General features: G+C 36.3%; 1 protein-coding gene across 4 annotated transcripts in view; it reads right to left on the reverse strand.

Annotated features, from left to right (window-relative positions):
- LOC114052062 (IQ domain-containing protein K-like) overlaps positions 1-27,741 on the reverse strand; it is a 138,516-nt gene that overhangs the window by 93,173 nt on the left and 17,602 nt on the right. For all 4 annotated transcript variants that reach the window (XR_003570217.1, XM_027874478.1, XM_027874479.1 and 1 more), the window contains exons 2-4: positions 27,400-27,464; positions 22,063-22,201; positions 17,029-17,126 (exon numbers count right to left, since the gene is read on the reverse strand). Coding sequence is in view for 3 of the 4 variants with exons in the window: in XM_027874478.1 (XP_027730279.1) it covers positions 17,029-17,126; positions 22,063-22,201; positions 27,400-27,464 (302 nt within the window). In the remaining variant the exon portion in view is untranslated. The remainder of the gene's footprint in view (positions 1-17,028; positions 17,127-22,062; positions 22,202-27,399; positions 27,465-27,741) is intronic.

A 27,741-nucleotide genomic window follows, 5' to 3' on the forward strand; every position in this document is an offset into this window, starting at 1 on the left:
TAATTCCACCCCAGAAAAGAGGGTCAAGAAGCAAAGGTTACAAACTATTCTAAGAAGAAGGAATCCCATTGTATACCCAGTTAAAAATGATAACTAAATGACTGAACCATGGATATTATCATAATAAAAACAATAAATGTTAAGTTCAAAGATTCCCCTAAATACTTATAAGGTAATTGAAATGACCTACTTTAGCTTTCATGATCTTCTCCACCCATTGCTTGGTTAAGAATTCTTACAGCCTGGCACAGTACATAGAGCACTGGCCCTGGAGTCAGGAGAACCTGAGTTCAAATCCGGCCTCAGACACATAACACACACTAGCTGTGTGACCTTGGGCAAGTCACTTAACCCCATTGCCTAGCCCCCCCCCAAAAAAGAATTCTTATAGCCATAGTGTGAAAAGTACTACCATTTCCTCTAAATTTGTTTAGGATGTTGTTCTTTTGTATATAGGAAGAGTATCCATTTGGATTCTTAATACCCTTAATGCAATAATATCAATATTGACATTTTTGCCATAACAAAACCAGAAGAAAGAGGTTGCAGTTAAAAAGAAGAACAGCTCACAGAGTCTCCTTGGAGAGGCAATAAAAGTTGGCAGAGATTTTGTTGTATACACCAAAGTAATGGAAAAAATTATTGCATGTGTTACTTGGTTATCACTGATTAGTGATAAACATTTGCACAAAGACCAACATTAAAATAATTGCAGCTTATTCACCAACATTGGTTGCTGAGGATGATTAAGTGGTAGAAAGATTTCTATAAAGAATTTGATAGGGGAAGGTAGGTAGCATAATGGAGAGGACCCTGAACTTGGAGTCAGGAAGACCTAAGTTCAAATATTGCCTCAGATACTCATTAGCTATTTAAACCTGGACAAGACATTTAACCTCTTTGTGCCTCAGTTCCTTATCTATAAAATGGACTCAATGATATCTATAGTTCCTTCTAGTTCTAAATCAAAGACCTTCCAAATCAAAACAACCAACACTCTGACATTGGGTGATGTCAATGAAAAGATGGGAAAATATGAAGTAGTGGAGAAATATATGGAAAAGTATAATTCAGGAGAAAAATATCAAAGAAGCCTTACAGATGATGTAGAAAGAAGCCTCAATGCTCCGCTATGAATACGTTCTTAAAAAAAAAAGACATTGGATGGTGCCTATTGGGTGAATACCAAATCACCTCACAAAAGATGAAACTGACATTTTAACAGACAGAAAAAGACTTTTTATGCATTTTAGAGTTACCACTGAGTCATTTCCCTGTGCCCAGAGAGATTATACTCATCAGAGCTAAGATCAGAATTTATAATAAATAAGGATAAAGTATTATAATAAGAAAACCATATGGCATTCAATTTTAAAAGATTTAGCCCTGAATTATTTAAACAATTTATTGAAATTCAAAAATAGAAAATGGACAACAAAAATTTGACAATATGTTTGCATCCAGATGTCAAACAACTGGAAACTAATGATCAAAAGAACCCTGAAAGTACATTAGTCAGCAAATATTTGACTGGACAAATGGAGAAAAATAGCTCCTAATGGTAACACCAAGTTAGATTATAAGCTGGTCTGTAAAATCTTTTGAAGAAGGATGATGAACAATTAAGAGCAAAATTTCATAAAGCAAAGATAAACGAGGCAGCTAGATGGTGTAGTGGATAGAGCTCAGGAGGACCCAAGTTCAAAACTGGCCTCAGACACTTGACACTTACTGGCTGTGCGACCCTGAGCAAATTACTTAACCCAGATTGCCTCACTAAAAAGCAAAAAAAAAAAAAAAAAAGATAAGTAGTGGAGGGCAAAACCAGCATAAAGAAAGCTTGCCAATACAGCCAACTAAGCAAAGTCATCCTATGAGCATTTAAGGAAGAAAATGAAAGGAATACTACAAACAGCATAAACATGTAAATATTTGCAAAACCATTTTGACAAACTGTTTTCTGCATCAAGAGTTGTGAAGCCACCATATTTGGATCTCTAACATCACTGCTCTTGAGATGCTTATAGAAGACAGAGAATAGCATTAAAGAGAAGAAACAGCTGAACTGACTGATATCAAGGTATCAGAGAAGATACCAGCATCAAAAAAAATTAAAATTTTATTAATAACAAAAAAGATGAATGAGAGAATGAGTAACTATTGACTTATATACCTACTTTCCCATGTATTAAAAAAATCTTTAAGTGCTTCATCTGTACATGAACTCAGGGCATATTTGATGAGGGTATTAGGAATAAGCCTTTCTCAAGAGCTATTTCACCAGACAGTAGCCAGGTAGTAAGTACAGTGGATTAAAGCACTGTCACAATAAAGGAATTACAAAGATCTGAGTTCAAATTTGGTCTCAGACACTTACTAACTGTATGACCCCGGAAGAACCAATCTATCTCAGTTTCCTCATCTACAAAATGGGGATAAGAAACGCACCTACTTCCCAGTGCTATTGGTGATGATAAAATAATATTAAAGCACTTGCAAATCTTAAAGCAATATATAAGTTAGCTATTATTATTTTATTTTAAAATGGAACATAACTTTATCATCTCACAGCTGCCTGAAAGGTGTAGAGAATATAAGATCCTATTTGTACTTATTATTTGTTGATTACCAAAAACAAACAAACAAACAAAAAATCACATTTGATTTGGTAGAACAAAATATCACCTTACAGGCTCTTTTACAGCAAGGTAACTCCCATTTATTCTTTAAACTGGGCTACCAAAGCCCATGGTGGTTCCAAGGGCAAAGTCCAATTTTCTGGTGGGGAAGGGGTGGACATAAGGTCATGAGTAGAAACAAGCAGAGATAGTATGAAATATAGATGGTTGGGAAATGAGATGGAGGCCTGGATCTGGGCAAGATAAGAAGGAAATTCTAGAATTAAAGAGATAATAGATCCCTTTGACTACCATTTGAATCATTCGGAATTTATTGTAGTATATGGTAGAAAATGCTACTTTAAACCTATTTTCTGCCAAGCTGTTTTCCCAGAAATTCTAGTCAACTATTGAGTCCTTCCCTAAGTAGGGTTCTTGATTTTATCAAACAGTGGGCTAAGGTTGATAATTTCTGATTCTTCCTTATCCAATCTAATGATCTTTCCTATTTATTTTATTTTTAACCAGTTTTGCTGATTACTTCATCACATAGCATTTAACATGTGCTATTTTCACCTTCATTCCTACTTTTTTTCCTTTATTATTTCCCATAAGATTCTATACCAAGAGTTCTTAGCATGGGGTCCATGTATTGATTTTACAAAAAGCACTGTTTTTTTTAATTAATTAATTTATTTTTAGTTTTCAACAATCCCTTCCATATGCTTTTGAATTTTAAATTTTTCCCTCCTCCCTCCCCTCCCCGAGACAGTATGCAATCTGATATAGGCTCTACATATACATTCCTATTAAAAATGTTTTCACATTAGTCATGTTGTAAAGAAGAATTAGAACTAATAAGAGGAACCAAAAGAAAGAAGAAGCAAAACAAGAAAAAAAAAAGGAAATAGTATGCTTCAATCTGCATTCAAACTCCATAGTACTTTCTCTGGATGTGGATAGCATTTTCCATCATGAGACTTTTGGAGATGCCTTAGATCCTTGCACTGCTGAGAAGAGCTAAGTTAGTCATTGCACAATGTGGCTGTTACTGTGTACAACGTTCTCCTGGTTCTGTTCACTACATTCAGCATCGGTCCACACAAGTCTTTCCGGGTTTTGCTGAAGTTGGTCTGCTCATCATTTCTTATAGCACAACAGTATTCCATTATATTCATATACCACAACTTGTTCAGCCATTCCCCAATTGATGGGCATCCCTTCAATTTCCAATTCTTTGCCACCACGGAAAGAGCTGCTATAAATATTTTTATACATGTGGGTCCTTTTCCCATTTGTATGATCTCTTTGGGATACAGACCTAGAAGTGTTATTTCTGGGTCAAAGGGCACAGTTCCATATTGCTCTCCAAAATGGTTGGATTAGTTCACAACTCCACCAACAATGCATTAGTGTTCCAATTTTCCCACATCTTCTCCAAAATTTATCATTTTCCTGTTTTGTCATGTTAGCTAATCTGATAGGTGTGATGTGGTACCTCGGAGTTGTTTTGATGTGCATTTCTCTAATGATTTAGAACATTTTTTCATATGACTATATATAGCTTTAATTTCTTCATATGAAAACTGTCTGTTCATATCCTTTGATTATTTATCAATTGAGGAATGACTTATATTCTTATAAATTTGACTTATTTCTCTATATATTTTAGAAATGAAGCCCTTATCAGAGACATTGGTTATAAAAATTCTTTCCCAGTTTTCTGCTTCCCTCCTAATCTTGGTTGCATTGGCTTTGTTGGTGCAAAAGCTTTTCAATTTAATGTAATCAAAACTATCCATTTTGTATTTCATAATGTTCTCTATCTCTTGTTTGGTCACAAATTCTTCTGTTCTCCATAGGTCTGACAGTTAAACTATTTCTTGCTCTCCCAGTTTGCTTATAGTATCAGCCTTTATATCTGAATAATGTACCCATTTGGATTTTATCTTGGTGTATGGTGTAAGATGTTGGTCCATGCCTAGTTTCTGCCATACTATTTTCCAGTTTTCCCAGCAGTTTTTGTCAAATAGTGAGTGCTTAACCCAGAAGCCGGAGTCTTTCAGTTTATCAAACAGTAGATTAGTATAGTTATTGACTGTTGTGTCTTGCATACCTATCTATTCCACTGATCCACCACTCTATTTCTTAGCCAGTACCAAATAGTTTTGATGATTGCTGCTTTATAATACAACTTAAGATCTGGTATGGCTAGGCCACCTTCCCTAGCATTTCTTTTCATTAGTTCCCTTGATACCTTTTGTTCTTCTAAATGAATCTTGTCATTTTTCTACGTGTATAAAATAATTTTTTGGTAGTTTTGATTGGTATGGCACTGAATAAGTAAATTAACTTAGGTAGAATTGTCATTTTTATTATATTAGTTTGGCCTACCCATGAGCAACTGATGTTTTTCTAATTATTTAGATCTGACTTTATTTGTGTGAAAAGTGTTTTGTAATTGTGTTTATATAGTTCCTGGATATGTTTTGGCAGGTAGACGCCTAAATATTTTATGTCTACAGTAACTTTAAATGGAATTTCTCTTTCTATCTTCTTGTTAGGCTTTATTGGTAATATATAGAAATGCCAATGATTTATAAGGGTTTATTTTATAACCTGCAACTTTGCTCAAATTACTTATTATTTCAAGTACTTTTTTAAGTTGATTCTCTAGGATTCTCTAAGTATATCATCATATCATCTGCAAAGAATGATAGCTTTGTTTCTTCTTTGCCTATTCTAATACCTTCAATTTCTTTTTCTTCTGTTATTGCTAAAGCTAACATTTTTAGTACCATATTGAACAACAGTGGTGATAATAGACATCCTTGTTTCACCCCCGATCTTATTGGAAATGCTTCTAGCTTATTCCCATTACACATGATGCTTGGTGAAGGTCTTAGGTAGATGCTACTTATCATTTTAAGGAAGACTCCATTTATTCCTATGCTCTCTAGTGTTTTTAATAAGAATGGGTGTTGTATTCTGTCAAAAGCTTTTTCTGGGACAGCTAGGTGGTGCAATGGATAGAGCACTGGCCCTGGAGTCAGGAAGACCCGAGTTCAAAATTGGCCTCAGAGACATAAAACTCACTAGCTGTGTGACCGTGGGCAAGTCACTTAATCCTAGCCTCACCCAAAAAAACAAAAAAACAAAAAACAAAAAAAAATTTAAAAAAAGCTTTTTCTGCATCTATTGAGATAATCGTATGATTTCTGTTAGTTTTTTTGTTGATATGGTCAATTATACTGATAGTTTTCCTAATATTGAACCAGTCCTACATTCCTGGTATATATCTTACCTGGTCATAGTGTATTATCCTTAAGATAAGCTGCTGTAGTCTCTTTGCTAATATTTCAATTAAAAATTTTGTATCTATATTCATTAGGGAAATTGGTCTATAATTTTCTTTCTCTATTTTGGCTCTTCCCGGTTTAGGTATCAGCATCATATTTGTATCATAAAAGGAATTTGGTAGGACTCATTCTTCACCTATTTTCCCAAATAGTTTATGTAGTATTGGAATTAATTGTTCTTTAAATGTTTGATAAGATTCACTTGTAAATCCATCTGGCCCTGGAGATTTTCTGAAATCAGGTTATTTAAGTATTTTATTTCCTTTTCCCTTAATCTGGGCAATTTATATTTTTGTAAATATGCATCCATTTCACTAAGATTGTCGAATTTATTGGCACACAGTTGGGCAAAATAGCTCCTAATTATTGTTTTAATTTCCTCTTCATTTGGTGGTAAATTTACCCTTTTCATTTTTGATACTGGTAATTTAGTTTTCTTCTTTATTTTTTTTAAATTTTTTTTCCAATTTATTTATTTATTTTTACCTTTTAACAGTCACTTCCACAAGATTTTTAGTTCCAAATTTTCTCTCCATCCCTCCCCTTCCTCTATCCCATGAAGGCTGACATTCTGATTCCCTCTTCACCCAATCTGCCCTCCCTTCTTTCACCCCACCCACTCTTGTCTCCTTCTCCCCTAGTGTAAGATGAACTTCCATACCCAATTAGGTGTGTTTGTTATTCCTTCCTTAAGCCGAATCAGATGAGAGTAAAATTCACTCATTCCTTCTCACCTCCCCATCTCTTCCCCTCCATTGTAAAAGCTTTTTCTTGCCTTTTTTATGTGAGATAATTTACCCCATTCTACCTCTCCCTTTTTCCTTCTCCTAGTACACTCCTCTCTCACTCTTTAATTTTATTGTTTAGATATCATCTCTTCATATTGAACTTAACCTGTGTCCTCTGTCTATATATCTTCCCTCCAACTACCCTAATAATGAGAAAGGTCTCATGAGTTACAAATATCATCTTTCCATGTAGGAATGTAAACAATTCAACTTTAATAAGGCCCCTATGATTTCTCTTTCCTGTTTACCTTTTCATGCTTCTCTTGAGTCTTGTATTTGAAAGTTGAATTTTCTATTTAGGTTTGGTCTTTTCTCAAGAATGAATTAAATTCTTCTACATCCTTGAATGTCAATTTTCCCCCTCATTGATTATGCTCAGTTTTGCTAGTTAGGTGATACTTGGTTTTAATCCTAGCTCCTTTGACCTCTAGAATATCATATTCCAAGCCCTCTAATCCTTTAATGTAGAAGCCGCTAAATCTTGTGTTATCCTGATTGTGTTTTCACAATACTTGAATTGTTTCTTTCTGGCTGCTTGCAATATTTTCTCCTTGACCTGGAAAATCTGAAATTTGGCTATAATATTCCCGAGACTTTTCCTTTTGGGATCTCTTTCAGGAGGTGATTGGTGAATTCTTTCAATTTCTATTTTACCCTCTGGTTCAAGAATATCAGGGCAGTTTTCCTTGGTAATTTCTTGAAAGATGATGTCTAGGCTCTTTTTTTGATCATGGCTTTCAGATAGTCCAATAATTTTTAAGTTATCTCTCCTGGATCTATTTTCCAGGTCAGTTATTTTTCTAATGAGATATTTCACATTGTCTTCTATTTTTTAATTCTTCTGGTTTTGTTTTATAATTTCCTGATTTCTCATAGAGTCATTAGTTTCCATTTGTTCCATTCTGATTTTTAAGGAATTATTTCCCTCAGAGAGCTTTTGGACCTCCTTTTCCATTTGGCCAATTCTGCTTTTTAGGGCATTCTTCTCCTCATTGGCTTTTTGTACCTCCTCTGCCATTTGGTCTAGTCTATTTTTAAGGTGTTATTTTCTTCAGTATTTTTTTGGGTCTCCTTTAGCAAGCTGTTGACTCATTTTTCATGATTTTTTTGCAAATCACTCTCATTTCTCTTCCCAATTTTTCCTTTACTTCTCTTACTTGCTTTTCAAAATCCTTTTTGAGCTCTTCCATGGCTTAAGACCAATTCATATTTTTCTTGGGGGCTTTGGATGTAGAAGGTTTGACTTTGTTGTCTTCTTCTGGTTGTATGTTTTGATCTTCCTTGTCACCAAAGTAAGATTCTTCTATAGTCTGAGTTTTTTTCCTGTTTGCTCATCTTCCCAGCCAGTTAAGTTACTTTTTAACTCTTTGTTACAGTAGGCTCTGCTTCCAGTGTGGCAGATGTACTGTTCCAAGCTTCACAGGTTTTGTGCAGCTATTTTCAGAGATACTTCTAGGGACCTGTAAGTTTTCAGTTCTTATAAGGTTGTATGATCTAAGAAGTGTTTAATCCTCTCCTGGCCTGCACTGTGATCTGTGAGCGACCATAAGCACTCTCTTCTGCCCTGGAAATGAGAGGAGGGTTCCCTCTCCACTGTGCCACAAACTCTGCTACACCAGTGCTCATCCTTGCCCCAGGACTGGGATCCAGGTCCAAGCATGGGCAAAGCAAAAGAATACTGACTTGGTGCCACCAAAGAAATCCCCTCAATTCACCTTTGATCAGCTGCTTGATCCCCCCCCCCCCCGCCCAGTCTGTGGGCCAAGAGCTTTGGAAGAGCTACTGTGGCTATCCCCCTGGGCTGCATTAGGGCCAGGGCTGAACAGTGCTCCTCTCTCACCCAGGTCCAACAGACCTTTCCCACTGCCCTTCTAAGTTTTCTTTGGCATTTGTGGGTTGAGAAGTCTGGAAACCACCACAGTTCCCCTTGATTCAGTCCCCTGAAAGCTGCTCCAGGTTTGCTGCAGCTCCATTGTTGCCAGTGTGGCCCATGATGAACTGTGCTCCTCTCCCAGCCTGGTGCATCAGCTCTTTCCCTTCAACCATCCAGGTTATCAGGCTGGAAATTTGTTTCACTCTGTCTTTTTGTAGGTTCTGCTGCTCTAGAATTTGTTTAGAATCATTTTTATAGATATTTGGAGGGCTTTGGGGGAGAGCTCAAGCAACTCACTGCTTTTATTCCCCCATCTTGGCTCTACCCCTCTCTTTTTTCTTTTTTTAAAAATTAACCAAAAGTTTATCTATTTTATTGGTTTTGTTTTTCATAAAACCAGCTCTTAGTTTTATTTATTAGTCCAATAGTTTTCTTAATTTCAATTTTATTTATCTCTCCTTTGGTTTTCAAAATTTCTAATTTGATATTTAATTGGGGATTTTTAATTTGTTCTTTTTCTAGCTTTTTTACTTGCATGCCCAATTCATTTTCCTACTGCTATCTGACCTCTCCTTCTCAGTCTCCATTGCTATCTCAACATCAAGATCATGAGAGCCAGAGATGTGAGTTCCTGGATTTACAATTCCTTCCTTCCTGCTTTCTTATGACTTTGTTTCCTTTTCTGGCACAGGTCAGAGGGTAGAGAGACTAAGAATGGACATGACCAGCCTTACAGATTCCATTAATTTTAAATTCATGAGTTCCTGATTTTGAAAGTCAGGTATTGCCACTTACAGGGGGATTCTCTTAATATTGCACTTCCCAGAGGGAAAAAATGGTGCCCAGTGGGATTGCCCTGCAGCTGGAAGACTGAAGCCATACCACAAAGGGTCAGAAGATCTAGAACTCATCAATTTTTCATAATGTTGTTGTGAGCTGCTCAAACAGTATAAGTCTGAGAATAATGGGAAGTGTTTGTTTAGCAGCCCTAAAAAGTGACTTTACCTTAGGGGGAGAATGAAATCTATTATTTGAATGTACTATGTTTCTATATTTGTTCATGGGTGCCTGAATCCTTTTGTCTTACACATTTTCTGTGGTGGAGGAAATAAAAAGCTGTCCTACACCTGATACTCATATTGTACACTAAGTGCCTTTGTGGAAAGGGACTCTGACTATACTTAAGAAGACAAAAACATAAATTGGTAACAAAAATGGGATAACACTCCAGATTGGAGGCAATACGGCAAGTTGATGAACAGATCCATTTGACATCAGGCCCCCCAGAATAAGAATCAGGTCTATGTGAGTCTTTGGGAATCCACCTTGGGATGGAAGGAGTGTAATTCTGAGCCACGTGGTGATATTTCCTTCCTTTGATCACAAAACTTCAGAAATAGTCTATGCAAGAGTTTTTCAACCTGGGGTCCATAGATTTCAAGGGAGTCTGTGAAATTGGGTGGGAAAAAATTATATCTTTACTAACACTAACTAAAGTATTTCATTAACTTCAGCATTTCCTTCAATTATGAATTTAAAAAAAATATTATTTGAGAAGGGGTCCATAGGCTTCACCAGACTGCTGAGGTGGCCCTGATAAAAAAAAATTAAGACCCCCCCCAGTCTATATCCACTACCTCTATTTCCTTACCCACCCAGTATTTTTTCAGTTTATTTTTTCCTTTTTGTATTTGTAATATTTTAATATTATTTCATTTTTCCCAATGGCATGTAAAAAACAATTTTTGAAGTGCTGAGGCAGGAATCTCTTGCTTTGCCCGTGCTTGGATCTGGGTCACAGTTCTGAGGGGCAGTCCTGGGGTGAGGAGGAGCGCTGGCATGGTGGAGCTTGTTGTGGCTGTGGAGAGGAAACACCTCGCCCCTTATCATACCACCTTGGAAGAACTGAAAATTTACACGTCCCTAGAAGTATCTCTGAAAACAGCTGTACAAACCCCCGAAGCTTGGGACAGTACATTCTCCACATTGGAAGCAGACTCTTACCTTAACAAAGAGTATAAAACTCAAGTAATTGGCCGGGATCATGAGTAAGCAGCGCAAAAAGAGTCAGACTATATTATCTTACTTTGGTGACAAAGAAGATCAAAACATACAACCAGAAGAAGACAACAAAGTCAAAGCTCCTACATCCAAAGCCTCCAAGAAAAATATGAATTGGTCCCTGGCCTTGGAAGAGCTCAAAAGGGATTTTGAGAAGCAAGTAAGAGAAGTAGAGGAAAAACTGGGAAGAGAAATGAGAGTGATGCAAGAAAATCACAAAAAACAAGTCCACAGCTTGCTAAAGGGGACCCAAAAAAATACTGAAGAAAATAACACCTTAAAAAATAGCCTAACCCAAATGGCAAAAGAGGTCCAAAAAGCCAATGAGGAGAAGAATGCCCTAAAAAGCAAAATTGGCCAAATGGAAAAGGAAGTCCAAAAGCTTACTGAAGAAAATACTTCCTTAAAAATTAGAATGGAACAATTGGAACCTAGTGACTTTATGAGAAATCAAGACACTGGAAAACAAATCCAAAAGAATGAAAAATTAGAAAACAATGTGTAATATCTCATTGGAAAACAACTAACCTGGAAAATAGATCCAAGAGAGAGAATGTAAAAATTATTGGACTCTCTGAAAGCCATGATCAAAAAAAGAGCCTAGACATCATCTTCCAAGAAATAATCAAGGAAAACTGCCCTAATATTTTAGAACCAGAGGGCAAAATAGAAATTGAAAGAATCCATCGATCCCCTCCTGAAAGAGATCCCCAAAGGAAAACTCCTAGGAATATTGTAGCCAAATTCCAGAGTTCTCAGGTCAAGGAAAAAATATTACAAGCAGTCAGAAAGAAACAATTCAAGTATTGTGGAAACACAATCAGGACAACACAAGATTTAGCAGCTTCTACATTAAGGGACCGCAGGGCATGGAATATGATATTCCAGAGGGCAAAGGAGATAGGATTACAACCAAGAATCACCTACCCTGAAAAACTGAGTATAATCTTTCAGGGAAAAAAATGGTCATTCAGTGAAATAGAGGACTTTCAAGCATTCTTGATGAAAAGACCAGAGCTGAATAGAAAATTTGACTTTCAAATACAAGACTCAAGTGGAACATGAAGAGATAAACAGGAAAGAGAAATCATAAGAGACTTATTAAGGTTGAACTGTTTACATTCCTGCATGGAAAGATGATATTTGTAACTCATGAGACCTTTCTCATTATTAGGGTAGTTGGAGGGAAAAAATTATATGTATGTATATAGATAGATAGATAGACAGATAGATAAATAGATAGATAGGGGGCACAGGGTGAATTGAAGAGGAAGGGGTCATATCTGGAGAATAAAATTAAGGGGTGAGAGAGGATTATACTAGGAGAAGGAGAAAGGGAGAGGTAGAATGGGGTAAATTATCTCACAAAAAAAAACAGAAAAGAAAAGGCTCTTACAGTAGAGGGGAAATGGGGGAAGGTGAGAGGGAATGAGTGAATCTTATTCTCATAGGACTTGACTTAAGGAGGGAATAACATACACACTCAATTGGGTATGGAAATCTGTCTTACCCTACAGGAAAATAGGGGAAGAAGGGGACAAGACAGTAGGGAGATGATAGACAGGAGGGCAGATTGGGAAAGGGGGTAATCAGAAGCAAATACTTCTGAGGAGGGACAGGGTCAAAAGAAAGAATAGAATAAATGGGGGGGCAGGATAGGATTCAGGGAAATAGAGTTCGTTTTTCACCACATGTCTACTATGTAAGTATTTTGCATAACTGCACATGTATAGCCTATATTGAGTTGCTTGCCTTTTCAATGAGGGTGGGTGGGGAGGGAGGAAGGGAGAAAATTTGGAACCCAAAGCTTTAAAAACAGATGTTCAAAAAAAAATGTTTTCACATGCAACTGGGAAATAAGAAATATAGGAAATGAGATACAGAAATCTATCCTGCCTTACAGGAAAATAGAAGGGGAAGGGGATAAGAGAAGGGGGGGAGAGATAGAAGGGAAGGCAGACTAGGGGAAGGGGTATTCAGAATGCATGCCATGTTGGGGTAGGGGGAGGGGCAAGATGGGATGAAAATTTGGTACTCAAAATCTTGTGGAAGTAAATGTTGAAAACTAAAAATAAATAACTTTATTAATAAAAAAATTTTTTGATATTCACTTAAAAAAATTTTAGTTCTAAATTCAGTCCCTCCTTTCCTCGCCTCACCCCTCTCTGAGATGGTAAGTAATTTGATATAGGTTATACATGTGCAATCATGAAAAGATATTTCTCTATTAGTCTTATTGTGAAAGAAAACACAGACCAAAAAATAAAGAAAGTAAGAAATAGCATGCTTTGATCTGTATTCAGACTCCATCAGTTCTATCTCTAGAGGCAGATAATATTTTTCATCATGAGTCCTTTGGAATTGTCTTGAATCATTATATTGCCGAGAATAGTTAAGTCTTTCACAGTTGATCATCATACAATATTGCTGTTACTATATACAATGTTCTCCTGGTTCTGCTGACGGCACTTTGCATCAGTTCATGGAGGTCTCCAGTACTTCTTTAATCTGTTATAATCTCCTATCTCCACAATTTCACAAAAACTACTCTTTGAAAGTCACTACTGATCTTCAATTGAATCCAATAGATGTTGTTGTTTATTTTTGCAGTCCTAATTCTCTTTAAAGGATGTTTGACTATTTCATTCTACTTGAAACTCTCTCCTCTTTCTGATATCCAATGAAAAGTATACCTATCATCTGTTCAGTGACTCAAAATTGTAACTTTTTAAAAAAATTTATTAGAAAGAAAACATGTTATATTATGACCTACATTTATTTACAATGATTTGAGCCTCAAATGCTATATTAGTCAGGGCATACTTAAAAGAAACATTCGTATAATGTCTGTTGTTTCTCTGAAGATATACCTATAAGATCAAAGGATCATAGATTTAGGGCTGTAAGGGACTTTGGGGGTGAGTCCAATGCCCTCATTTTACAGATGAAGTTACTGTAACACAGTGAGCTTGAGTTAAGACAATGGAATTTGGTAAGATAGATAGATAGATAGATAGATAGCTCAGCTAGTTAAGTATCTGAGATAAGATTTGAACCCCATTCCTCTAGTCTTCTTTCTACTGTTCCATGCTGACCTCCCTCAAGTTTTATCCATTATTTTTACAAAGAACTTTTTATTCTTTCTTTCTCATTGTAAATCTGTTTTAGTTCATGTACAGTCCACCATTTTGTCTACACTAGAGATCTACATATCTTTGTATAGTAAGTATCCTCCCAGTAGGATAGAAGTTCCTTGAGAGCCAGTGCTGTTTTTAAATTTAGTATCCCTAATACTTAGCATAGTGCTTTGGCATACAGTGGTGAGCAAATTACTGGGGTCAAGGTAAACAAAATACTTAAATCTATTTCCTTATACAATAAACCTTACAAGTTTTTATATCTTTGAAAAACTTTTCATATGCAATATGTCCTCTTTTTTGGCAGTTCATTTTTCCAAGTTTAATCTTGACTAAAGTCCATAGATTTTCAATAGTGTTTAAATCAGGCAAATTCCCATAAATTTCTTAAGCTCTTATGATGTTTGGCATGGTACAAGGTCATGTTGACTAGACTTGGGAAAATGGACTATTCATCAAAGGTAAGATTAATATCCAATGTGTGGTTTCAATATCATCATCAACATAGCTAACATTTTTAGAGTGCCTACTATATGCCAGGCACTGTGCTAAGTGCTTTACAAATATCTCATTTTATCTTCACAACAAACCTGCAAGGCAGGTGCTATTATTATCCCATTTTACAGATGAGGAAATTGAAGCAAATGGAGGTTAAACGACTTGTCTAGAATCAAACAGTTGGTTAAGTATCTGAGGGCAGATTTGAACTGAGGTATTTTTTATTTCAGACCTAGTGCTCTATTCATTGGGTCATCCAGCTGCTCCAATAATTAAAGAATATACATCAAAATCCTTTAACCTCATTGTCAAATTGAGTAGAACAAGGGTCTGTGAGATAGAACATATAGTATATGAAAAGTTTTTTAAAGATGTAAAAAGTTGTAAGGTTTATTGTATAAGAAAATTTAAGTGTTTTACCTTGACCCCAGTAATTTGCACACCACTGCATGCACAAGAACACTATGCTAAATGCTAGAGATACAAAAATGAAAAATACTACTTGCTCTCAAGGGGCTCCTATCCTACTGAGAGGGAAATTACTATATAAAGATTTGTAAATCTCTAGTGTAGACAAAATGGTGGGTGGGGGAGATAGCATTTCCAAGAAAAAACACAAATAAGCAATTGCACTTTCATTACTATAAATGCTTTTAACATAAAGATTTTTTAAGAAAACAATTTAAATCACAACAAACAACTGGTGTTTTGTAGTTGTCAGATATGTTGTATGAAACTTAAGCTGTGGATGGCACAGGATACATCTTGGGTTTTGTACTTTAGCAGGTTGTATATGTTATTATTCAGCTTAAAACTTCTATCTACACTGTGTGTGGGGAGTGGGGGGAAGCTTAATTTGTAAAATGTAAACTTGTACAACAGATCTGGTTGAAGGAAACCAAACATAGGTCTCAAGTACTGAATCATCAATAACATCATTTTTGAAATCTTCATGAAGAAAATCTACAAAAGACTATAGGAATGGAAAAAAAGTACATGTAGATGCTAAATTTGAAAGTGAAATATGAAGTTGAAAAAGGCAAAAAACAACCCGGTTAACTGAGTCACTGAGGATATTTGTAACATTTCAATTCAATGGTAGCTCAAAGTGACACTAGGTTACACTACTAACACAAGGTAATATTAGGTACTAGTTAGTAAAAACTTAGTACTAGGTAAACCCAGTGGGCAAGCAGGTTAATATAGTTTTAAGAAACATAATTTTTTCATTCTTAGAGAGGGAATAAAAAAAATTTTAACCTTAAAATTTCATCTAGGCACCTTGTGATAGTTAACTTCTAGGCAGTTTTCATTAACAGCTTTGGAATGGAATTATTTGGAACATATCAAAAATGAAATATGAGTTGATCCAACAAGAATTATTAATTAAATTTCATTATAAATATAAAATGTACTGATTTTTTAAAACCATGTTATTACTTGCTAGAGGCTAAAAAACAGCATACCAATACATTTATAGGAAACATTGTTATGCAACCTTCAACATAAAGTTTTAATTTATTGTCCTTTGGGCTGATTTTGCTGACTTTCAAGTTGGAATAAATTAGAACTATTTTATCTATAGAACAAAACAACTTGGCAAATTACTATAAATGGTATACAGTGCAATGAGGAATTCTCCAGGGTCATGAGGTGAACTTCCATGGCCAAATCAGTACTGACCATTTCTAATACAGCATATTAGCACAGTGGTTTGTACACAAGGCGCATTCAACCAATGTTTCCTAAAGAAACAAATGCCCAAAGATGAAAAATAGTTGACTGAGTAAATGAACTACCACAGCCGCTCTTATCACAGCCAATATTCGGTTGACTTTACTGAGCACAAGTATCCCATTCCTACCACCCATTATTCTCAGTTGCCTAGGTAACGACCTTCAAAAGTATGATTGCCTTTTGCCTGTGTTTCACTTATTATATTTAATAATGTCCAGTGTTCAATATTATGAGGAGAAAACAAACTGAACATACCAAACCAACCACAAAATAAAACCACATCTCCCATTTTAGCAATAAATATAGGAAAATTCATCATAATAAAGGGATTACAAACCCTATGTTGAAAGAAATTAGAAATGCTAAAGGAAAATAATCTACAAGGAAGGATTAAAAATGCTTATATGTTGGTGACTTCAGGCATATAACAAATAATCACATTCTCTCCTAAGCAGTTGTAAGAGAGTCACATAGAACATGAGGCATTAAATACTTTCTTGAGCTGAAGTAAAACCTCCACTTATTGTGGTATTCAAATTGCAAGAGTGATAGTGAGTGATAACCTGGATTTGAAAATCAGTATCCTAAGATCACAAATTGTAATTATTTTTTAAATCAAATTTTTCTATTTATAGTCTCCTTCAGCTGAGTGCCCTCTAGTGTTAATCAAAAATGTGGAACATGCGTTAGTAGTATCAAATTGGACAGACATTGACACTAGACACACTTGAAGATTTCAAAACGGTCTATGGAAAGAGCACAATGACTTAAAGTCACTGGAAATTTAAAAATATATGCAAGGAAAAGAAAAAAATCAATATTCCTTATAACAAAAAGTTTAATAGGCACATTACTAAAATGAATAAAATGGTCCCCGATATAGTACATTTTTTGTCATTTTGAGAAAGACAAGTTAATGGCAAAGCTGCTATCTCTTAAAAAAAAAAAGCAACTGACCTCAAAACATTTTTCCTTCTTAGCTTGATGGAGTAGGTTAGCCATTCCAGGAAGCAACACTGGAAATACAAAATTTTCTAGATATTCTCTGGGAGAACCTAGGAAAAAATTATAATAATGATATGCTATTTTAAAATACATTTCATCTATTACTGTTAACTTGAAGAAAAGTGAGATTTCCACTGAATTAAAAAAGATAACAAATAAAAACTAGATCTGTGATTTTATTGTTATAGGATACTCCCAGGTGAGGAAACTCCCTGTACTAATGCAGGGCATCACTTTCTCTTGAAGAGTTACCTAAAGGAGTGGTGTCAAACCCAGATTGAAATAGGGGCCATAAACTGTATATAAGGGTCCCTACAGATTACATATATAGTTAGAAAATCACATATGAACAACATTATCTATGTTTTATTGTATTTTTATTTATTTTGTTAAATTATATGTCGAATTATATTTTAATCTGGTTTGGGCTACACGGGGCCTCTGGTCTAGAGCACTGAGAGCTTAATGACTTTCCCAGAGTCACACAGCCAGGGTATGTCAGAGGTCAAACTTGAAGCATGGTCTTCCTGGTTTATAATAAACAACCAAATCATCACCGTCATCATTATCATCTTTATATTTTATAACATCTTACATCAGGGATATGCCGTATTATTGAAGAATCTTATTATTCCTAAAACATTTTTTTTACCAAGTTTGATCTTGGTTTGTTTGTTTCTTTGGGTTCCCCAACATTCACAAGGGTTCAAACAGTCAAGTAGAAATGGCACTGATCTGTAAGACAAAAGATCTTTGTCTAAATTCTAGCTCAAATCATTTTACTCTTCTAAATTCAAACTTCCTCATATGTGACTAGAAGTACTCTACGTGTACTATCTGCATAACAGTGTTGTTGTGAGAAAAGTACTTTGTAAATCTTAAAGTATTACGTAAATATAAACTAAATGTGAACTAGTCAACTAGATAAAAAGCTTTAGCCTGATGTTGGGGGGAGTGGGGGACAAGGATTTTTTCCAGGAAACAGGTAATGAAGCAATCTTAATCTCTAAAAGATTAAGTTGTCTTCAACCTCTCTCCCTATCTATTGGTTGCTTCCCTAGTGCCTTTAAACAGGCCCAAGTCTGGCCCATCCTAAAACAAACAAACAAAAAATCTTTCCATAGACCCTCAAGCTATCATCACTCTTTCTCAGCCAAATTCCATGAAAAATTTGTCTATATTCTCTGATTCTTTTCCTCTAATTCATTCCTCAACTTTTTGCAATGTGGCTTCCAACCTCATCACTCAACTGAAACAAACATCTCTAAAGTTACCAATCACCTCTTAAATGCTAAATCTGATCATCTTTTTTTTTTTTTCAGTTCTGATCCGTCTCAATTTTCTGCTACAGTCTGACTACCTTCTCCTACCAGATGCTCTCTTTGTGATTTCATAACATGACTGTCTCCTGGTCCTCCTACTGTCCTCTCAGTCTCCTTTCCTGGCTCATTATCCAAATAAAACCGGTTACCTAGTTGTGTGCGATCCTCAAGGTTCTGAACTAGGAACCTATTCCTCTCTACCTTCTTTCTTGTTGACCTCATCAACAATGATCATTTAATGTGGATTTAATGATCATTTCTATGTGGAGATATGTATGTGTGTGTGTGCATGTTTGTGTGTATCCAATTATATACATCCAGATCTATATATCCAATTCCAGTCTCGCCTATTAGTTCCAGACCTGTATCACCAATTGCCTCTTGAACATTTTAAACTGGATGTCCCAGAGTCATCTCACCTCAACATGTCCAAAACTGCACTCATTATTTTTTCCCTAAAACCCTCTCCTCTTCCAGACTTTCCTATTTCTGTCAAAGGCACTACCATATTTTTAGGCACCTTGGCCTTGTTCCCCCTCATTGTCCCTCACCCCACATATCCAATCAGTTGCCAAATTTTGAAGTTCTAATTCCGTAACACTTTTCTTACAGAAACCATTCATTCTATCCACTCACTCAGCCATCACCTCTGTTCAAGCTAGTCTAGCTGAAGTCACAAGGCAATCAGAGAGCCAGGAGGCAGCACAGGCCAGACAAGTCAAATAATCTCTACTTTGACCACCACCTTCCCTCAGATACCAATGAAGAAAGCTCAGGACCCTGAATCCAAGTCTTGGAAATAACAATGCCCCCTAGGCCACTAGTCCTGCTTCCAGCCCGGGATCCAAAACCATCATTGAGGGGAATAATCTCTGTGGATGGAGGACCTACTTTCCTTACCACCAGCAACATTAGTGGATGACCTGCTGTCACTAACAAGTAGGAATACCCAAGATCCCTAGAAATGATAGTTCCCCAGAGGACTGGTCCTGTCTCCAGTCTAGTCCCTAAAGCCATCATTTTAGGAAGCAGCACCTGTGGAAACAGGATCTGGCAACTGCTTTGGTGGTCCTCAGCAGTGGTATTGAAAACTAGAAAAAGCAAGTTCTCAACACCAAAATCCTTTGCACTCTTAAATCATTCATCATCAAGAAACAGATAGGATTTTATCAGTATTAAATGATATTAAAGAAGATGCATTACCGTATGATTCACGCATTACCGTATGATTCACCATGTACCCTGAGAACCATAGGACCTTTCCATTTGATTTGCAGCTGATGCTGATTATATATGTTGTCTCAGTGCTTAATGTAGCATTTTGTACTAAGTGTTTTATAAATGCTTTTTCGTTCATAACCTATTGCCAAGATAATTGCACAACAGCTTCCTAATTGGTCTCACTGTCTCAAATTTCTCCCCACTAAAATCCATCCTCCATACGACTGCCAAAGTAATTTTTCTTAAACATAGATCTGACCATGTCACTCCCCTACTTAATAAATTCCAATAACTTCCTATTGAATCTATAATAAAATAAAAACTCATCTCTTTAGCTTGTAATGCCCTTCACAAGGTAATCCCAACCTATTGTTTCTGTCTCATGGGACATCAATCCCCCTTCCTGCCCTCTATATTCCAACCAAACTGGTCTTCCCTCTGTTCTTCACCCACAACAATGCCATTCCAATTCCATCCCACCACCTTACATGCCTTTGTATTGGCTATCCTCCATGCTTGGAAGGCACTCCCTCCAGTTGGCCTCATAGAATCCCCTCTTTTACTTCACTATGCATCTCAAGCACCACCTTCTAAACCTTCTATTTGATACTCAATTGCTCAAACCCTCTCCTCTCAAACTACCTTGTATTAGCTACTTTGTATTCGTTTTCATTTATTCTCTTTATATTTATTTTATATACACACATACATGTATTTTTGTTCTTCCCTAGTAGACTGTTAGCCCTTTGCAAGTAGAAATTGTTTGATTTGCTGTATTTATATCCATAGGGTCTAGAATACTGCTTAATACTTATTGATTGACTAATTATTAAGTAGCTTTTGCTAACAGAGGTTTCAAGGCAGGGAGCTAATAAATTGACTAATAACTGCCAAAATTAAAAAAAAAGATTATAAAAACTAAGTAATTCCTTTACAAAATCCAAAGCCTCAGATTTTTTTTCATAGGAAAACAGAACTTTATTTGAAAAATAAACTTTTAATTTTAAAAAGAAAAAAGAATATTCCAGTATAGAAATAATTACATATGTATGACTATTTATACGTATGCTTAAGAACTTACAGGATGCATGCTTTTAATGGTATGACTGACTCCCTCCATTGTCCCAGATCACAATCTTTATATAACTTCAGAGGTGATCTCTGAGAGGGGCTGTGGCCAAAAACTTTATCATCCAGCAGCCAACCTGGGGATGAGCCTTTTTATACTTAGCTACCCTGGTCTACAGATAACAGCTATAAAGTATATTTAGATACTAAAAAACTTTTCCAAGTTGGTAAAGCCTGTCAAGTGTTTGTACTCCTTTCAGAACCTAGATGAATAATTGTTGAATAATTGTAGCTGCATAGATCTGGTATATAAAAGTGTAGAAATTGTTGGCACAACAATATTTCAAAGTTTAGTGATAACAGGTAATAACGTTGATGCCCATGATTAATTGTGTTGGTTATTAATTTTGCTTGTCTATTTGTTTCAAGGGTTTTGTTTTTTCTTTTTTCTTTCACCAGTAAGGGGTGGGTGGGAGAAAGAAGAAATAAATGTTTGAAAATTGAAAAGAAAAGGTAAATTTAATTAAAATAAAAATAAGACCCAAAAAGCTCCCAACAAACCACTGATGCCCAGCATCCAAGTGAACAACAGAGAGAAGAAAAGATACTTATCATAAAACCTCCTGAGCCACCCAATCCATGTGTCTCTTTGTCAGGGTCTTTTTACATCTTTCTATCATTCTTCCTCTTTGCTTCCCACTTCCCTTACTTACCTAACTGTCCAGCATATAGCATTGAAGTGTGTGTGTGCATATGCACATTCAATTCAGTAAATATTTATTAGGTAACTAAGTAAATCTATGTGTCATTTGTCTTGTTTATTGAGTAAATACAACAAATAAAGAACATCATTTTTAAACTAAGTTTTTCTTCATCTAAGAAGCCTCCTCCAGACCTATTCTGATGTCCTTTCTTAGTGTGGATATGACCCGAGATTCTTAAAGGCTATGCTAGCACAGCACAATTTCTGGTAGGATCTGCCAAGCTGCAAAGTTATGGATGGGCCCAGTGATCAACTATGGGTGTGTCTTCTAAGAACCAGTTAAGTTCAGAGAGACTCATTGCCAGAATATATGAATGAATTTTTCAACCAGAGCAGTGCATCAAGAAGGCTATGAGGATGAGGAGGGGTAAGAATCAATCAGCATGAGTGGAGATGATGTCCGAAACAATGAAATCATGCACTCTTGAAGAACTGAAGTACAACTTTAAAAAGAAGTGAAATATTTTTCGCCTTTAAAAATTAAAAATAAACTAAGTTTCTTTTTTCATGTGACCCTCTTTTGATTTTTTTCCCCCTAAGGGTACCCACCCAATGCTCTATGGTAATGTCAAAGGGAAACCAGAGAGGATATTTTCTTATTATCTTACTTACATGTTTTGGGGTCAAAAACTTCTGGAGCTTCAGGTGCTACACAAGGTACATCTTGGACAATGGCATAATTTGGGGTAACTTGAAAAAAGTGTTCTGGACTTAAACCTGGGGAAACTGTTGCCTCCAATGGAGCAGAAACCTTTAAAAATCAATTTACATAAATGGTATAAATAATTTGGTTTTCCTTTATAGAATCACATAGAATTCAATATTAAATGTCTTTCTGGTGACCTAGATGCTGCAATTTCTTTTTTAATGATTACAATGGTATTATAATCATAAGCAGTTAGGTTTTTATGCCTTCCTATATTAATAAAGGCCAAACAGTATGAAATTCCTTGTTTCAATGACATCACAGATCCAGTTCCTACCTCATATATGTGCAAAGATATTACCATTGAGCATGCTGTAAAAAAAAAAATCATCAGATACTTACATAAAGAGAACTGTATTTGCAATCAGAAAATCTGGGTTCCCACTCTGGCTCCAATTACTATTAGGTGTGATTATGAGCAAGTACTGAATATTAAGAAGATATACCCATCACAACATACAGGAAAAAGAGTGGGAACATAATGGAGAACATCTGGATGAAGATCAACAGAGGCAGAAAGGAAAGTAATATTAACACTAAAATATATTACAGATCACCTGAGCAGAAAGAGGGAATACATGAGGAACACAGAAAACAGATCATAAGCCCAGCATAAAGACATAATCTAGAGGGATGGGGGACTTCAACTATCTGAATATTTGTTGGATTTTTTTCTCTGCCAAAAGCAGAGCAGCTAATAAATTCTTAGCTTTCCTTAATGATAGCTCGGCCCTTCAAAAGGAAGAAGTGACAAGGGCAACTATTATTCTGGATCTGATTTTTACCAATAAAGAAAAACTGGTTGCTGAATTATAAATGATTGGAATCTTGCAGCAAAGTGAACACTCCATTTTAGGATTTGTAATAGGGGAGAGAAAAGCCAAACATGGTATAACATGAACCCCTACATTTTGGATTACAGATATCAAAGGGCTTGGACAAAATACAGGGAGAATTCCATAGCTTGGAGCTCTAAAGGAAAAGACATTTCAGAAAGAATCAAAAGTTTTCAAGAGGAAAATTCTTTTTAAAAATATTTGAACAGGTATCTTTTGTTTTTATCACCTTCATTTCCGAATATCTCTCCTCTCCAGAGAACCATCCCTTGTAACAAAGAATAAAAGAGGAAAAAAAAATCAACAAAACTAATCAAGACATTGACAGAGTCTGACAATATAGATATTGTTCCACTCCTATAATCTCCCAGAGACATGACTGAATAACAACAACAACAACAATTTTAGCATAAGGTACTAGCAGCTGGAGAAGGATCAGGAAAAACTTCAAGCAGAAGATGGTTCATGAACAGAGCCTTGAAGAAAACTAAGAGTAACAACAGGAAGAGGTGAGGAGGAGGCTCACTGCAGAAATGAGGTACAGGCTTAGAGATGGGAGCCCCATGTAGTAAGAGTAGACAGGCCAGATTTGCTGGACAACAGTGTGCGTGAAGGGGACTCATGTGGTATAAGGCTGGAAAGGTAAATTTCAACCAGGCTATAAAGGGCTTTGAATGATAGAGGAGCTAGAAGGAATTATTGATATTTGATCCTGGAGACAAGAGGGAGCACCTGGAGTTTTTATCAAGTAGGGAAGTGACAGGGCCACGTGTGGAAGCTGGACTGAAATAGAAAGACTTGAGGCAGGGAGACTGAGCAGGAGACTACTGCAAAAGTCCAAGTAGGAGATGAGATAGACCCAAAGGAGGGTGAAAAATGAGGAAAGATGGAATTAAGGGCACATGTACAGATACCACATGGATTGGTTAAAGTAGGAGGAGCTATGCAATAGGACAGAAGACTTAGAGACTGCTTAACTATTAGAAAGGCTGACATATGGATGTAGAACTAGTAGCAATGGGTAGGAGCTGCAAAGAAGTACATTTAAGTCCAGTATGAGGAAAAATGTAACAAATAGAACTTTCCAAAAAGGGAATAGGCTGTGTACGGGTAGTAACAAGTTTCTAAAAGCCCTTCAAGCCTTGCTAAAGACCTGAAATGTGCCCAGCATCCCTATCACTCTAATGAAACTGATGCTCTCTCTACTATCACTAACAAATTACTAACTATCAAATTTTATGGTTTCTTCTCTATCCTTATTCTCTTTGACTTTCTGCTACATTTGACATACTTAAACTTGCCCACTCCCTCTTGAAATTGTCTTTCTCTGGCTTCTACAACATCTAGACCATTTTTGTTCTCTCCCTATATACCTCACTGACTACTTCTTTCCTCTCTTCCTCTGTTAACTTCCCTTTTCCACTTGCTCTCTTAGGACAGGTGTTTAGCAGGGCTTAGTCCTTAGCCTTCTCTTCTTGCTAAATTCAAAGAGTACGTCTATTTTCAGGGTTTCAATGGTCACTTATATAGCGATGACTGCCAAATTTATATCTCTCCCAAATACCAGTTCTTTATCTCTATTTGATGTGGATTTATTTTCTAAATTAAATTTTTAAATACAAAAATCTATTTTCTTTTTCTCCCAATAAAAAAAGAAAATCCTTATAACAACTACGTATAATCAAGAAAAACAAATTGCCACATTAGCCATGCCAATACATACATATGTAAATCTTCATTCTGAGTCCATCACCTCTCTACCAAAAGGTAGGTAGCTTGCTGTACATTTCTATTTGGATGCCTTGTCACCTCAAACTTAGGTACACATTCCTGACACAGTTTTCTGACCGACCAATAAACCAGGCAATATTGCACACATTCTCCAAAGATAAATGTATACATCTACTAAGCAAAAGAGAAATAGGTACATGTGAGGTAAAATACAACCAAGGAAATTTCAGTTCAGTGGTACAAGAAATATGTTGAACAACATTATCTATAACCTGTGGCCCAGAACTGTTCCAAGTGACTCCCCATGCTTTCTTCTTCTGGGAGAGTTTTACCTCCAGGGTAATCCTTTGAGGGAAAGAAGAAAGGAGAGTTGTCTTGACTGTTTTTGTTAGCTCTTTCTATTTTGAAATTTTGTCCAACTAAAAAGAGCCAGTCTTCTATTCAATGTATTGTTTGACTGAATGTTTTCATGATCACAAAGGGTCCTTTATACTTTCTGGAGAGACCAAGACACAAGATAAATTCCGATGTTCCCAGTGGAAATCTTCAGTGAAAGAATAAGCCAAAAAAGAGAATACTTAGTGAGAAGCCCCCTAAGATTGAACTCAGACCATGTAAATAAACCCAGAACCCATAAACAGAACAATTCTGTTTTCCACTTTGGTGCGTTTCCAGAGTCTCCAAAGGATTACCCTAGTTTTACACCCATCTTCCCCCCAAAGGCAAAAGCATTTCAGGTCACTCAAGTTAAACCCCTTCCCTGAGACCTGTACAATACACACAATCCAGGACTGATAAAGTGCACGTTTTGCTCTTCTACATCATGATCTGTTCCTTATTGCTAATAGGCCTCTTTTCATCCAGGAATTCTCCTGATGGGTCTAGGAATTTGCCATTGTTCAGAGTTTCACCTCTTCTCTCTAGGAGACTTAGTCTTATAACTCAATATTGTCCAGGAACTCCTTATCTTCTCTAGGAACCTTGGATTAGGAGCTTAGTGCTGACCTGGAATTCCTCTTACGAGGCTTGTAAAGTAAGGAATTCCTCTGTTTTTCTAGAATTACTCCATTGTTCTGCCACTAGCAATCATTGCTTTTTCTGTGCCTGTCCTCTTGTGGTGTTACATGGCTCGTGTTGAAGCCTGAAAGATGCACAGGCTTCCCCTCAATGGAAGAGAGTCCAAGTCTCTGTAGCCCCTCTCATCAGTGTCTCTCAGCTCGGTTTCTCTCCCTCTCCTTATTTCCCCTATTTAAAGGTCTAGTATTCCCAGGGAATATAGCTCAAGTGCTCTGAAACTAATAAACTGAATTAATGTAAAAATCAACTAGCCTTGGTGTCCATGGGGTAGCAATGAGAATTCATATACCATGAATGTCTGAACCAAAACCTCAAATGTAGTTGCTTGCCCCTTTGTGTTAGAGAACATCTACAACATCAAAACAAAGACTTCATTCTTTAGCCTTGTTAACTTCTTAATCTTGACCATGCTCCTCCTAGACATACCTTCTACATATTCAATAAAGTAGGACTTGGACACTTCTCTTTGAGTATAAAATCTGGCCCAGCCTCCACTTGTGGCTAAATCCACTTTTCTAGGTTTTCTTAATAGACAAAAGTACAGGGAAAGATAACAAAGCATGGCAAAGTTAAAAAAAAAAAAAGACACACTAAGCAAAGTGTGGGAAATTACACAGCTCTTTACTTAAAAGGGAGTTTATGGGGCAGCTAGGTGGCGCAGTGGATAGAGCGCCGGCCCTGGAGTCGGGAGGACCTGAGTTCAAATCCGGCCTCAGACACATAATACTTCCTAGCTGTGTGACTCTGGGCAAGTCAGTTAACCCCAATTGCCTCACTAAAAGAAAAAAAAAACACAAATAAAAAATAAAAAGGAGTTTGTTACTTCAGTCAAACTGCAAACAAAATCTGCATACTGTGGACTTGCCTTAGAATGTTAGAGCTGGAAAGAACCTTAGAGTTCATCCAGCTCTCCTTTTACAGATGTGGCAACTGAGGCCCAGAGGTGTTAAGTAGCACCAAGGTAACAGTAAATTAGTAACAGAGAAGATATAAAAAGACAGGTCTCCAAACTTTTGTTCTTTTTCAAGTTCAACACACTGCTTTTCCACTGTGAGGACACAGTGAAAGAAGTTGCGAGGGTAGTTTCAGCAAGGAAGTTAGTTTATTTGGCACCAAAGGTAAAGTATTATTTGTGTAGGTGATGTTTAACATCACCCTTATTCATGCTATAAGTTCATTGAAGACCATGTTTTATTCATCTTGTATTTCCCACAATATATGCATAACAAACAAAACTGCACATGCTCTTGAACAAAGTTGAGTAGATTTTGATTTCCCAGAAGAAACCACTTGCTAAATCTACTTCAATGGCATAGAAGAGTTAATGCATTTCTAAACATGTCACAAGCCTGTAACTACCCAAGTATAAGACAGGTTTTTGTTAATAATTTAGGCTACAAGTACTAAAGAGTAACTTCTTCCTTTGTGATAGAACAATTGTTAACAGAATTCTCAAATTTTAAGAGAAATCTCAAAAATTCTCAAGTTGCTAGTGCATAATTTTAGTATTTATTTAGTATTTAGTGCCGCAAATTAGTTCATATTGCCTCTTCAACCAAAAAACTGTTAGTGAAAGTCCAGGGACTGAGTAATACTCACAGTAATCACTGGCTGTTGTTTTACTTTATACCCTTCTGGAAAGGGAGGCTGCTCAGCTTCATATTCTAAAAAGGGAAAACATAACAGCAAAGCCCAAATATGTTTTGGCAAAGGCTTTCATACTTTAATGCCCTTTGTGAAGTTATTTTAAACTTTAGTTGGTAATTTTAAAAATGACAAAACCTCTTTTTCACAAATATGAGCTTAATTAACTTTCAATTTACCCCCACAATCCTTTGATCTTTAGGGATGGGGAGGAGGAGTGACAGTGCAGCTAATGAATATGTGTGGAGGATGGGCGGGGAGCAATGGGGAGTAATGCTGATCTGGAAGCTACTATGC

The sequence above is a fragment of the Vombatus ursinus genome, unplaced genomic scaffold (assembly GCF_900497805.2).
Source record: "Vombatus ursinus unplaced genomic scaffold, bare-nosed wombat genome assembly UNPS02014807.1, whole genome shotgun sequence".
In the NCBI taxonomy this organism is placed as follows: domain Eukaryota; kingdom Metazoa; phylum Chordata; class Mammalia; order Diprotodontia; family Vombatidae; genus Vombatus; species Vombatus ursinus.